General features: G+C 43.9%; 1 protein-coding gene across 1 annotated transcript in view; it reads right to left on the bottom strand.

Annotated features, from left to right (window-relative positions):
• The window catches only part of LOC143106857 (dematin-like), an 88,749-nt gene that overhangs the window by 2,996 nt on the left and 70,389 nt on the right, over positions 1-15,364 (bottom strand). Inside the window, exons 2-15 of the mRNA XM_076271334.1 lie at positions 9,393-9,449; positions 7,000-7,051; positions 6,737-6,817; positions 6,147-6,293; positions 4,714-4,758; positions 4,140-4,287; positions 3,949-3,993; positions 3,677-3,826; positions 3,249-3,382; positions 2,517-2,622; positions 1,531-1,583; positions 1,258-1,309; positions 652-749; positions 382-462 (exon numbers count right to left, since the gene is read on the bottom strand). Coding sequence (XP_076127449.1) covers positions 382-462; positions 652-749; positions 1,258-1,309; positions 1,531-1,583; positions 2,517-2,622; positions 3,249-3,382; positions 3,677-3,826; positions 3,949-3,993; positions 4,140-4,287; positions 4,714-4,758; positions 6,147-6,293; positions 6,737-6,817; positions 7,000-7,014 — 1,155 coding nt within the window. The 5' untranslated portion in view covers positions 7,015-7,051; positions 9,393-9,449. The remainder of the gene's footprint in view (positions 1-381; positions 463-651; positions 750-1,257; positions 1,310-1,530; positions 1,584-2,516; positions 2,623-3,248; positions 3,383-3,676; positions 3,827-3,948; positions 3,994-4,139; positions 4,288-4,713; positions 4,759-6,146; positions 6,294-6,736; positions 6,818-6,999; positions 7,052-9,392; positions 9,450-15,364) is intronic.

The raw sequence follows: 15,364 nt of genomic DNA on the forward strand, positions 1-15,364 counted from the left end.
AACCTGTTAATGTTTTATTTACTTTTTTCAGATTAATCAAACAATTTTGATGATGACCTTTAACGTTCCTGCTTAGCGACATCTGATTTGTAATTGATCAACCAATAGTCAGTTCTCTTAGTCTCAGTTCTCTCTAAGTAATAATCTAATTAACATAATATAATAATTTAGTGAGGGGTTTGGTCTCCGCAGTCACTAATGTTTTCAGAATGTTTTCCAAAGAACAAAATAAAAAATGCTATCCTGTTCATTTATCTCAAAGTTGCTCTAAAGAGAAAAATATCTTAATGCCATATCTGGACAAGCACTATGACATGCATTTGTGGCCATCGGGAAGTAAGGAACAGATTTGGGGTGTGGCTTTTGGTGGTGAAACTCTACCTCCAGTCTTGTGCGGTCCACTCCGGGTGGAAGCTTGTTTCTACCCTTCTGGGTCACCATGAGCATTTCATAGGGATAAATCTAAGGTTGTAAAATGCATCCACCCACCCACGCACACACACACATAACACATAAACACATAAACACACACACACACACACACACACACACACACACACACACACACACACACACAGGATATATCAGTTTCATTCTTTTTCCAGGCCTATAACTGATCAGACTGAGCTATTTCCTGTTGGTGTCTCTCACCTTCTGTTCCAGCATACTGGGCAGTGAGTTCCCTCTGTCCATTCTCCCCCGGGAGGCGACTCCATTCTGCTCGCCGCCACACACACACACACGCCATTAGAGTCAGTGACCACACACCAACCCCCCACCCCCCCCCACCCCCCACACACACATGGCATTAGAGTTAGTGGCCACACACACAAACACACACACACACACACACACACACACACACACACACACACACACACACACACACACACACACACACACCCACACACACTCACACATCATTAGTCAGTGGCCACACACCCAAATGGCTCAGCACTGATAGTCAGATGGATGCAAGGGGCCAAGGTGGGGTCAAGGCATTCCATTAGCCAATGAAAACACTTACCTGAAAAGCTGTTGAAAAAAGGGTACAAACAGAATTAAAGCTAGGCTAACCAGTTTTGCACATACATATAATGCATGAAGATGCTTATTAAGTTCACAAGACTGCTCTAACTGTCCGCACATATAGACTATTGATTATCAATGCTGATCGCAACATATTAACAATACACAGGCTCAATCCTTAAAACTACACTCATATTAATTACAGAAATACTGGTGAGGCAAACTCACCTTGTCCATTTTTATCAGCATTGGGGGAAGAGGAGAACTCGGCAGACTGCAGCTGGACACCAGAGGCCAGAAGATTTTTTTAAAAAAGCAAAAAAAAAATCAGGCAGTAACCACAGACTCTCAGAAAGGATCATTTAAAGTACTGCCGTTGTAGAACATCAGCCATATCAAATAAAGCCAAACCCAAAACAATGAAAGGACTGCAATTAAAGGTACATTTACTAAATGTCTTTCTCTCTCTCTCTCTCTCTCTCTTGTTTTTCTCTTTCTTACCCGTGCCAGGCCACTGGTTCTGTCGTGTGATGTGAAAGAGGTGGATTTGGACCCTGTAAAAGAAACACAACACAGAAATGGTCACGCTCATCTACTGTGATAGATACTGGTGAAAGCTGGCAGGCTGTAGTTATTCTGTTTGCCAACAAAGCTGCTCTCTCCAAACATTCACAGCTGGTATTTTTCAGCTAGACTTGCAATAGCACCCTATAATCACTAGATGGCAATATGGGGAAATAAAATACAGCTTCCCTGCATGGCACCTTCCCAGAATTGTTACCACTGGGCCAAAATTCACAGCATCTCACAAAACATGAAATGCAGACATTCTAGTGCTGATGAATGGATTCCTAAGCCTTACCTAAACTCACAGAACCTTGACTTCCTGGCACCTATCAGTTTCAAACGCCTCTGACAGCTTGCTGACAGCTGTGGGCAATCTCAATGTCCGCCTATGCAGACTCATCTGCCTATCTGCTGGGTGTAATGCAGAACAGCTGACTTTGTTATTTATTTTGTGTCTGGACGGAGCATCTCTAGGGCTGCCAGTCTCCATGCTCATCATCTGCCTGTGGCTGAGATGTGATTGACAGCTGGTTGTCACAGAGCCTGACGCAGCCTCAACAAATCAGTGTAAGCCATTTAGCCATGTATTGGCACATAGAAATCAACAACAATCACATCAAATAGGACCTACAGAATATGTGCACAAAACATAAACAACTAATGTAATGTCTCTGTCATATAATATAATGTCTTGATGACTTGCATGAAAGCAAAATGCATATTGTGTATAACTGCATCTACATGTACAGTATTGTCAAATATGCACACACATGCAAGCATAAACACACAGACACACACACACTACACTACATCTACACACACACACACACACACACACACACACACACACACACACACACACACACACACACACACACACACACACACACACACACACACACACACACACACACACACACCTAGTTGCACTGGGGTTCGATCAGGCAGAGATCGGGTTTTCCGGCGTATAGGAGCACCTCCCTCAATCTCCTCCTTCAGGATCAACTTACCCAAGTTTGACTGGATCTGAAAGCCATGGAGACAGAACAAGAGAGAGAAAAGGACAGAGAAACAGGGAGAGAAGGAGCAAAAATACAAATGATTCAGAGTGACAGGTAGACAAGAGTGTGTGAGAGTCAATGGAAAAGAAAAAGAAAAACAGAAAACCACAACCCCATATGAGGCTCCACCTTAACAATGGAATCGATAACTGAAGCGCAGAGTGAAAACTGGATATGTCCCTTGGACATTTTGGGGGCAATCTGATATGGACCCCCGATGAATGCCATTGCTGTTGGCTCCACTTAGAGTGCCACAGGCAGTCAATCCGGCACTGAGATGGGGGAGCACACCGAGACGGATGTGGATCCCTTTACATTTTTTGATGTGTGATATGCTAATAAATAATGCACAAAGGTTCCTTCCTGTTTCACAACTGCAGTGTTTGACAGTTGTTACTGTTAGATGATGACAAGGCTGTACATTCTGTATTTTTCTTTTTTCCCCTTGATTGAAGTAAATGGTATATATTGGTATTGTAGCTGTCATAGCCACAGTCTATTAGTGCACTAATCTGGACATTTAGAGCCTCCATTCTGCACCTCTGTCTGTCCAGTCTGTCTGCCCACCTTCCTGTGGCTCGTCAACTCTACCTTATTGAGTTCCTGTTTTTGCATCAGCCTCACACTCCACAAGTCGTCGGATAGATCCCCGTCGTCATACTCCTCGTCCTCCTCGTTCCCCTCTTCGGCCTTCCGCTGTGACTTCTTCTTCTGCCACTCCGTCTCTGAAGCACCGGCAGAGAAGATAAGAGAATAGAACAGAATAGAAGAGAAAAGAAGAGAAGAGAAGAGAAGAGAAGAGAAGAGAAGAGAAGAGAAGAGAAGAGAAGAGAAGAGAATCAAAACACAGAGAATATGGAACACTGACGACAAGGGGAGAACAAACATGGAAGGGGACTGATGGGATAATGAGAATGTGATTAACAGACGGAAGAAAAAAAAAGAGATGGAGACAGACAGAGAGAGGGAGAGGGAGAGAGAGGGGGGGTGGAGAGAGAGAGAGAGAAAGACGCATATACCCATAACAGCCAGCGAGGGTGGGCAGGGCCAGTAGTCTGTCTCTATCTTCGAGGGCAGGTTGGGATCTGGGGGCTGAGCTGCTGGGAACTTGGAGGACTCAATGATCAGATCCTCAATGTGCTTGCTTTGTGGGACATGAGCTGATACATCTGCACACACACACACACACACACACACACACACACACACACACACACACACAAATTATTGCTTGAACTTTCAACAAATAATCCAATGTTACTGTTCCAAGAACTTAAATAAAACGCTGTACCTTGCTTGTAAATGGGTGGCTTCTTGTATATATTGGTGCCGTTCTCTGTATAAACACACACGATGACAAAAATTAGAGACTCTTTCGGAATCATGCAAGAATAGCTTAGGGGTACCCAGCTATTACATTATACATATTGCCCATGCAATAAATGTGTATGATGGCCAGACCTGCATGCGATTGACTGTCACCTGGCCTGTGAAAGTGCTGCTGTTGGGGGGTCTTGGTGGTGGAGGAGGTGGAGCTCCTGCTGGTCTTGCTGGTCTGCGTGGTGGAGGCCGGGGATGAGCCTCCAGAGGTACTCTGCTCCAGCCAGTCCCTGGGGTCTTTGGGCAGAGTCTACCAGAGTCACCAAAAACACTGGTTAACCCACGAGTTATCCCCCAGGATTTATACTGTAGAGTTGCTGGGTAGCAGTCCAGTAAACAGTTCTAAAGCAGGTACTTTCTGCCGCATCTTTGGCAGAGCCACTGAAGGTTCTTAGAGCCTCTTGAAAAAGACTCTGTTGCCCTTCGGTATTGCCACAGAAGTCATGAATGCCAATTGACACATAAATTAGGAGCCCAGAGAAGGTACAAGAAGAGGGGTAATAGTCAAGAGGAAAAAGAGAAAACTACACAATCAGACTACACAATGCACACACACACACACACACACACACACACACACACACACACACACACACACACACACACACACACACACACACACACACACACACACACACACACACACACACACAAAGACAAAGTCCATCCATCTTACCTCAGGAGATGGTGGTGGGGAGATGGAGCGAGGTGACATGGACCTCTGGAGGGGAGGGAAAGAGGGAAAGAGGGAGAGAAAGGAGAGAGAGAGTTAGTGAGACACAGAAATTCCAGAAGACAGATTTACTGGCTTTATGGAGCGTAACAGTTTCATTACAAAGGGCAACAGGGAAATAACTTTTCTCTGTGTGTGTGTGTGTGTGTGTGTGTGTGTGTGTGTGTGAGTGTGTGTGTGTGTGTGTGTGTGAGTGAGAGAGAGAGAGAGAGAGAGAGAGAGAGAGAGAGAGAGAGAGAGAGTCTGGATCTTGGATCTGACTGTCAGTTTAACACATCCTTATTGAACAGTATTGACATTTCCCCAGTGTGGAGAGTAGGAGAGGAATCCCCTTTGGCAGGCCGGCAGAAAACCCAGACAGGACACCAGGGACAACACTCTGGAAAATCTTTATCATCACTGAAGCCAAACTCCATCCAGCCCTCTTCAAACATGCCCTTGATTTCTCTATCGTTCAGAATCAGATCTGAAGCATTTACTAAAAGAAGGCTGAGCACTGAACGACAAATAATAAGAAATGTAATTAAAGAAAAAGAAATGTACAGCATTGAACACGGAACCTTAACTATTCGCTATCTCTATTCTGTGCTAACTACGTTTTCTTTTCTATTCTCACTGGCAACCCTCCATATATTCAGTACATTTGCATGTACCTATACATTACATACTGTATGTCAGTTACAGTCAAATACATGTTTCACACACAGAGAGTTGAGGTAGGGGACCCGTAGAGTGTTGACCACTGGTCTGTGCGAGTCAGGCCTTAACACAGCACACAAATAACATTCACTGAACTCTGAGTATAGTATGGTACAGAAATGCATGGCTGTGGGTTTCACATGTAAACGCAGCATCAATACTGCATCAGTGTTGCCTTACATAAGAGCTGCAAGTGTATAAAAAGAACAACCCTGTAGTTTCAGAAACTGGATGTACCCATGGTAACAACCAGCAAAATAAGTCGCAGAAATGCACTTTTTTTTGGCTCGCCTTGCAAGCTGGCACCTTTATATAAACAAAAAATTATGCTTTTGCATCTTGATTTTCAGTTTCAGTGCCAGCATACTATTTGTGTTCAATCACATCCATTTCAAATCATCAAACAAATCCTCAAACCTGCTCATCAGAAGATGTTTCTACAATACAGCCCATCTTGCTATTCTTGTGCCACTCTAATGAATCTGTTACAGCAGTGAGGATGTTCAGATTTAGACCACACGACCATGCACACCCACACAGTTCTTTCGAAATCATCATTTCTTCGGAAGCATGCTTTTTCTACAGCCCTATGGAGGGTTCTGTTGGGGATAATGTCATTCTAACGTCAGACGTACAGTAAGCGAACAGCTTGATGCAGAATGTAAGTAGTCCCAAACCTCTCTGCACTCCGAGAGCTCCGAAGGCGTGTAGCTGAAGTGAGGCTCGTACATCATAAGGTCCGGCCGCTCGATGTCCAGTATAGCCTTGTCTTTAGGGATGGCGGCCAGGTCCTTATACCCGATGACCTGATCGTCCATCTTAGCCTGGGGCGAAATATAAACAGAATGCAAGAGACAGAGAGAGAGAGAGAGAGAGCGGAGACAGACAGAAAAGGAGGGAAGGAGGAGTGGGTAAAGCAAAAATGGGTAGAGAGAGGTTGAAACGCACAGTAGTGTTGCAATGGGGAATTCTCACAGGGCCTGAAGATAGAACTGGGGCATAAGGGAGAATGCTGTACAGCACTCTCTGTCAGGGACACACACACACACACACATACACAAATGCTCAAAAACATAAACATGCATGCAAACATACACGGGTGCTCTGTTCCCCGTTTTACTCTATGTTCATAGAGGCCTACATAAATGGGTTATACAGTATGTGCATACTTACAAACTAGTAAGTGCATTTGCATCCTTTTTCAATATCCTACTAAATGTTTATTTCTCTTTGATAACAATACTGGCAGGAAGTGGCTGACACTCACCACAATGGTAACCGCTGGTGACCCTGGCACATGAGGTCCCCGGAGAGAGCAAACACTTCCGGGTGACGTAATGGCTGGCTGCTGCTCACCAAAACATAAAAGGGGTCAAAGGTCAAGGTCATGCACAAAAATGAGACATGAACAAATGTATAAAATATAAATACATGTCCACATAGGAAAGTCATTGGGGACAAGATGGGCAGTCAATTACAACCAATCCCCCAGTATCATCTCAGTGCAGTGTATGTGATGTGTATATTCACCTTGTGCATCATCATGGAGGATTACAAAGCAGATTCCCTCGATCAGGACACACTGGAGGTGGAAACAAAAGAGTAAAGCTACTTTACACATCACTTGCCAATGGATGGGCAATTCCACACAAAACTGTCACGTCCATAACACCAACACAATGCCATGGTATGGTATGATGTGAATGATGATTACTTGAAATTTGAGCATTCACTCTTCTTGGTTGTAGAATTTACATGAAAAACTTTACATGAAATACCATGGTATTTAGTTGGCGTTATGGACGTGACAGTTTTGCATAGAATTGCCCAGAGCCAACACATTTAATGGGTTATGGGGCCCTGTTGCCAATGCCACTGGGCACATTTTCAGTTGGTTACTGCAGGTGGTATTGACTGTCAATCACAGAGTTCAATGTCCACTAGCTGTAAGTCTTCTGTTTTCTGTGAAATTAACATTGTCTTCTGTGGTTTGGGCGTGGAATTTACAGTTGTCTAAGACTGAGGCAGTTCAAAGTTGAATGAGATAAAGAGCAAGAAAGATAACAAGACTGAAAAAAGGAGAGAGGGAGAGAGAGAGACGCAGGGACAGAGAGGGAGAAAATAATGTGGAGACTGTACAGGGCTCTCTGTGTGGTCCATTCTGGTGAACGTCCACACAAAAGGTTCATTCTAGGGGGCCTAAGGTCCTTTTGTGCGCCGCTGAAAAGCGGCCTCAGCCACAAACACATTGTCCAAGCTTGCGGGGTTGAGTCCACTCACATACACATACACATGAACACAGCCACATACACACTCGGTGAAAAACCAACAGTACGCCCTTGGTCTGATTCCGATCAAAACTGACTCTGCTAATCGTCGCTATTATGAGAAAAGTGGAGCACAAACAAACACTTCTGCCAGTTTAATCTATTACACATGTGGCTTATGCACAAAAAAACACTCCACACCAGGCGACTTTACACCACCCCTCCCCAACTGAAATCCATTCCTGGTTTACTGGTTTGGTGCCAGCAGCCATTACTATGCTCAGAGTCAGCCAAAGGCAAGGAGGTCGGCTAGATAAGAGACAAGGAATGCAGCCTCCGTTACAAGGATATGACCCAGTGCCCACTGCCCAGTCAGAGCAGCTAAAATTGCTTTAGCTGCTCTCTCTCTCGCTCTCTACAGGGTTATAAGATGATGGAGATACAGGGAGATAGAACTGAGAGAGAGAGAGAGAGACAGAAAGAGAGAGGGAAATAGGGCAGAGAAGAAAGGAAGACAAGGACCAGGAAAAGAAGGCAGGGAGATGGCGAGATGGGATGAGGGTATGGAGAAATGAGATGAAAGAGTATGCATGAGGGAAAGGAGAGATAAACTGTGAAGAGTGAAGAGAGACACATAAAAGAGCTGATGAGACAAAGAGTAAAGGTGAGAAGGTCAAGAGGAATAGATGGATGGATGGATGGATGGATGGATGGATGGATGGAGTGACATGTAAGGGAGGAATAGAGGATGGATGAAGATGGGCAGAGTGAGAGTGAGTGTTGGGGATGGAGAGAGGGTGGGGGTCTAGAAAGAGGGATGAAGAGAGCACCAGTGGGGGAGGGATAGATGGATGGATGGATGAAAGTGGCAAAGCCTGCCATTATATCCCTTCTCTCCTCAGAGACTGACTGGGATTGTACGACCCTTCCCCCCTGTCTCTGAAAAGCGTGTCAAATGTCAAATACATGCAGTGCAATGCATTACAAGCTATTCTTGGCATTTAATAATCCTATAAAAATGCAATGCAATCAGCTTCTCTCCAGCTGTAAAACTCTAGTGTGGATATAGTGCAGTAGGTTATGGTTCTTGAACCAGGATTAATGAAAACCTCAGAAGATTCAATTTTTTTAAATATACTTATTATTGTTGAGGGATTGCATGTCTGACACGGCATCTGATAACTCTGACACTCTGATTTGTCGGTCAGAACCTTATACACAAAAAACTTTAAAATCCTAACTGGACAGCTCTTGCTGTAATGCAGATTGATAACCATGCATGTAGATGTTTCGAAACAGAAAATACATCTTGGTTAATGAACCAGAAACATCTGTTACCAGGATCCAGGAAGCGTGAAGGAAATGAAACTCCAATCTAGTTATTCAAAGGCCTATTTTGAAAAGCCTTTACTGAGTGTGCGTGCGTGTGTGTGTGTGTGTGTGTGTGTGTGTGTGTGTGTGTGTGTGTGCGTGTGTGTGTGTGTGTGTGTGTGCGTGTATGCACGTGTGTGTGTGTGTGTGTGTGTGTGTGTGTGTGTGTGTGTGTGTGTGTGTGTGTGTGTGTGTGTGTGTGTGTGTGCATGTGTGTTCGTGTGTGTCTGTGTGTGTGCGTGCGTGTCTGCCTACTGTCTGGTACTACTCTTTCTATGGGCTTACCTCAGTGGGTCAGAAGATTCATGTCAGTAAGCCAGGTCAGGGAGCCCCAGCCCAGCCCTGTAAAACACAAATGAGAACAAACTCAGTCTGGTAAACCACACACACACACACACACACATCCTTGTACTGTATGTATTTTAAATTATATTTATCAGTTCCCCTATGACGGTGCATGTCTTTGTGTAATAATAAACAGAGAAATAAATATATAAACAGCACTGCTGAGCACCAGCCCGTGACCTCCCAGTGCAAACACTCTCCAAATCTGGATCAACTGTTTGTCACTGGGATAAAACTTACAAACCCACCAGATGAACCGCTGTGATTGACAGCCAGAGCCGATGTCAGTCGGGCAAAAAAGCCTTTTAGAGGGACTTATCTCACTGGCACCAAAGCACTGTCACCGGTCTCTCTCTCTCTCCCTCTCTCTCTCTCTGACTAACAGAGAAGACCCAATCCCGCATCTCCGTTGAAAACTATCGATCCCGAGCCAGGTTCCTCCACATCAGTGTGTGTTAAATAAATAATGCATGGTGCCATGACCTCTGACCTAGGACACAAAAGGCATATTTCCTCTCGGGAGATTGGCTGGTTGCTCAGAGAGGTTTTGGGTTAACACCAATAGGCACCGGTTTGACTACAGCAAATTAGATTTTCACAATACAGTAGGAGACGAGAAGAAGTCAGTAGTCAGTGCTGTCCTGAAATTTGGCGTGCGGAGTGAGGAGTTAACAGAGAATAAATCCATAGCCTCTTTGCTTTGTCCAATGCAATGTCTTTGTTTGAACAGCTGTTAATCTTCTGGCGCTTCTGGGATGCATTAAGCATGATTTGCAGTGAATAAACTCAAGTAACTAATTTTTATCTAAACATGATGTGACCGGACAAGAGAGAAAATAAGAGAGAAGAGAGAAAAGACAAATAAGAGAAAGAGAGAGGAGTAAATTACAGTTTTTTTCAACTGCTTACACACTAAATCTTTGCTTGTTACACAATTTTCTAAACATGTCCTCCAAACATCATAACCCGACACCAAATCTGCAAAACCATACACTAATTCTCAGTGTTTGACTCAGTTTTCAATTGACTAAAACACATTTTGCAAAACACCACACACCTTTTTCTACCTAACACACAAAAATCTAACAGGAAGTAACTTGATTTCGTTCTTCAAACACAACCCATCAAAATGCCACACTAAATCACCAGTGCTTCACTCTTTCTCTTCACATGTGTAAACACTCTTTACTTTACTGAACACCATCCAATCATTGCCTTAGTATAGGTCTATGAATAGATATACTCTCTATATAGGTATAGACCCTTTCAATCTGCTCCTAGCGGATTTCCGGTTGAAATATTCAGAACCAATGCAGATACTTTGAAAATTACAGTAATCGGACTTTAGCTTACAGTAATGTTCTACAAAAAGTTGACTTTACTGTATGTAAAATTTGTCTTTTTACTCTATTTTTGTTTGTCCCCATGTTACAGTAACATTAGCTCAATACATTTTTCTGTGCCTCCAGAAATGCCTTACTGTAGAATTGTTTGTTTCTGCAGTTGAAAGGGTCTATAGGCCTATGAATACATACTGTACACGACCCCCCACCTCCCACACCCACACACACACACACAATACACACACACGCACACACACACACACTTGTCTTTAGAAAAAAACAAAATCAGTGTTTTCAAAACTCCATGTACATCTGGTGGTCACTGTATTCTTCTTTGCTTTTTTTCTTGTTTGCTGTAAAATACTGTATTCACAACAGCAAATTATTTGGGAAAAATCACTATTTTTGGTTTCAATATTGCTTGCATTTTTACTGTGTATTTCAACTTCTTTGAAATACACAGTAAAAATGTTGATACCGTAACTTTCGCTCTTGTATGGAAATACATATAGAAAGCCTAAGACAGAAGGGCTTTAGGTTTTGAGCAACAGTGTGTACATGATGTATCCAAAATGTCATATTATGACAAAAGTGTTTGTAATGTGAGGCGAATGTTTGCTTTAAACATGTGTTTTTGACATTTTGAATGTTGTGTGTCATTTTGCTGGAGATTTGGGGCATTTTGCATTTTGTGTGAGCAGTTGTGGGTTTTGTGTGTGGAGTTTTGAAAAATAGACACAGAGTTTTGAAAACGTGTGTAAAAAAACTGTAAGAGAGAGGGGAGAGAGGAGAGAGTAGCACACATAAGAGGAGGAGACAAGGGGATGTTCATTCATGTTGTCACCAACTGAAGGTTGAAGACTGCGGCACTCATTCAAAGCGGCTGCCTGCGACCCAGGATGCAGAGGGAGAGGAGTATACCGCCGGATCGGTGTGTGTGTGTGTGTGTGTGTGTGTGTATGTGTGTGTGTGTGTGTGTGTGTGTGTGTGTGTTTGAGTGTGTGTGTGTGTGTGTGTGTGTGTGTGTGTGTGTGTGTGTGTGTGTGTGTGTGTGTGTGAATGTGTAGATCTGGATGTGTGTGTGTGTGTGTGTGTGTGTGTGTGTGTGTGTGTGTGTGTGTGTGTGTGTGTGTGTGGACTAGTGTTTGTGGTAGTCTGAATTCTTCTGCTCTGATTAATGAGAGTACAGACAAGGGCACCAGAGCAGCGACATACTCATCCTTCACATGACACATTAATTCTGTCTAATCTCTCTCTCTCTCCTCTCCCTCCCTCACTCTTTCTGTCCCTCTCTGTCTCACACACACACATAGACACAGTCACAGACACACACACACACACACACATACAGACACACACAGACACAGACACACACACACTCTCTCTCACACACATACACACACACAAATACTGACACACATGTGCATGCACTCTCAGATAATCACTCACAAGAGGTAATACTCCGAGAGTCAGTGAAGCCATTAGAGGGCCGCTTAGTCATCGAGACATTTCCAACCGGGTTACATAAGCCAGGAGCCCAGTTCGGCTCCGCGCCCCCTGCGGATCTCCAGCGGTACAATCTGCCGTCTACCACGTCCGCGCTGCCTGTCCCACAGCCAGACGTGAGGCGGAGGACTCAGGAGAGCTCTGTCTCTCTCTCTCTCGAACATCTCGAGCGCGAGCCAGCAACTTGCAGCTGCTTATTTATAGCTTCCCTCTGCATCTGCTGCTGTTTGGGAATCAGGCTACAGCGACTCGGAGCAAAAAACTCACACTGATGGTGCGGATCGATGCAGAGCGCTTTACAGACGACAGCATTTTGATTCCTGTAGTCACACAAATCTCTGCTGCGGAATGGATTTCAGACAGGCTTTCTATCTTATGTGACTGTGTTATGTGAGAGAGTCACTATATGGTTTTTAAAAAGGAACATACTTTATTCTTTTATATATATATATATATATATATGTAAAACAAAAGACTTGCTTCACTTCACAACAGAGGGGAAGGTAAAAAGTGTGACGGGGAGACATACAGAGCGATGTACTGTAGATGACTCTGATGCTTGAGTCATTGAAAGCAAGTGTGGGGTGGGGAACTGTTTAAATATTGATGAGGGTTTGAAGGCATGCAGTCTTACCCAATAACTAGCGCAGTCTTTTGCAGTCACTCTTACGTAAGAGGAATACACCTTCATACACTACTTCTCACTCAAATTATCCTCTGTGGAGAAGTATCCTGTGTGGAGATGCATATGGCCTATGGTGTCGTTACTAAATTAAGATGCCAGATCCCTACATACAAGGTCCTGTGGGTACACTGGATGAAATGCAAACTGATCCACTGGTCCACTGAGTAACCACTAAAGCAGCCAAGCAAAAGCACATACACAATGTCTTTTAAAATGAATATCTACATCATGCAACGCCCTTGTTCTAAAGCCATGTACTCTCTCTCTCTCTCTCTCTCTCATCCTCTCACACACACACACACACACACACACACACACACACACACACACACACACACACACACACACACACACAGGGTCACCATGTCATTCAAATGGTCTCTGGGTATCCATTAGTGTGATAATAAAAGCAGGGGAGGAAGAGGAGGAGAGAATGAGGAAGCATCCCCACTATCACCTGAGTATGACAGCAGGCATCATCAGTTCCTCCTCATCACACCTCTCTCTCTCCACCACTCCTCCCCTCTGCCTCTGTCACATAAAGCCATCAGGCCAGCCATACGCTGCTGGGGAACTGTGACCAAGTTCAAAGATTACAGTAGATGTTCTCTTCTAATGGATGAGGCCAGAGAGAAGGGGAGAAACTTGGGGGAATAACTTAATAATAATAACGTCTGAGAGAGGTGTCTGGTGTTTAGGGAGCCTTAAACCGTATTACTGGTGTGAGAGTCTTAAGACATCAGGATCAGTGATTTACATTTACATTACGTTTATTCATTTAGCAGATTTTTAGAGTTGCAGATGGCCTAGGATATACAGTAGGGTATAATGAATTGTTGAATGAACATAAATATAGTGCTGTATAAGAGTTTTTACTTTTGGTTTGGTTTGGTACAGGACTGATAGAGCAGGAAATTACAGGGTCAGAATGTTTCCATATAAGAATATGCTGTGATATATTCTGAAAGAGGGAATATAACTTGCTTCTGGTGGTTTTTGGTGAAAAAGCTTATAGCTATGGCGAGTAAGGGTGTGATTAGGGTCAAAGGTTGGGGAGTCCATGGTTAAAATTGCGGAAGTCTTTAAGAGTTTGGTGTCACAGCTATGGGCCATAGCCAGCAGTCTACCGCTCAAAATGCCATTTAGACAGCTGAAACGATCAGTGGCCAAACCCCTCAAGCTAAGGGACCATTATGACTGAAATGAAACTGGAGCGTGCATTTGTGTGCAGTGAAGTTTTGTAGAAAACTACCTTTCAGACACACACACACACACACAAACACAACCCCCCCCCCTCCACACACACACACACACACACACACACACACAGACTATTTTCTCATAATTCCTGGGACTTAAAACGTCTGTAACATATGGAGGTTAGTGTGGTAGACACCCCCCGGACTTAAAGGATTTAATGCCATGTGTTAGTTGGGCAGTTAGAAATTTAACACATGACACAAACACTATCATAGCTGAACCCCAGCAACTCAACTGGAGGTATCCGCTGTAAAATGGGGGAAGGGTTCCGATGAGCTGGCTTCAATCAGGTCAGCGTATCACAGGGGCAAAGCGTGAGCTGATGCTCTCCATGAAGATCTGATTTGATTTGAAGGTGGTAAGAGTATTGAAAAGCTTAGCCTGAAGCAAATCATCTAAATGTGAATGATCTGTGTTCTGGGTTACATTATCTGGCTGGCTGCTTTTTCTGTGGGCCAAATGAATTCCAAAACACTGCACACAAGTCACCCACGACAGTTGCACTCAAGGCTAAGCTAAAAGCTGCTCACTGACTGGGAAGGGAGGAAGGGAGGGACGCATGTCTAGTCACAAGAGAAACCTCACGCTGCTGTGGCAGCTCTGGAGACCCAAATGCAAAAGGCCTGGCTAGAGATTACAGATGGCTTCCCCGTCAGCCTCAGAGGCGGTATTCCCTTACACACAGAAGAGTCACTGTCTTTGTTTGTATGTCTGTGTGTCTGTGTAACAGTATTCTATAGTCCTTGGTCTGCCCTCATGAGGGTAAATAGGGGGGCATCTATGTAAGATACCCTTTGCTCAATATGGCTTTATTCCCACTGTTAGAAGCAATGTAATGAAGCTTTTGGCTTTACAGAAATATTGTATTACAGCACAATATAAACAATCCCCCTACCAACATGAACTGAGCCTATGAGATACGCAAGCAATAAACATTCACTTTCTCTTATCCTTTATAGAATAATCTCCATAACAACCATGTACAGGGCAGAAACACTGCACTGCTCCACCCACCCATCAACCAAAAAAGCTTGCGCACGCACACACACACACACACAATCTCATGCACATTTAATTACAGCAGGGGACGGAAACAGGCCAAAACGTACATGCACCTC

The sequence above is a fragment of the Alosa pseudoharengus genome, unplaced genomic scaffold (assembly GCF_046254945.1).
Source record: "Alosa pseudoharengus isolate Yale_2024_CS ecotype anadromous, Long Island Sound unplaced genomic scaffold, YU_APseudo_1.1 YU_APseudo_1.1_scf_6, whole genome shotgun sequence".
NCBI classification, from domain to species: Eukaryota; Metazoa; Chordata; class Actinopteri; order Clupeiformes; family Clupeidae; genus Alosa; species Alosa pseudoharengus.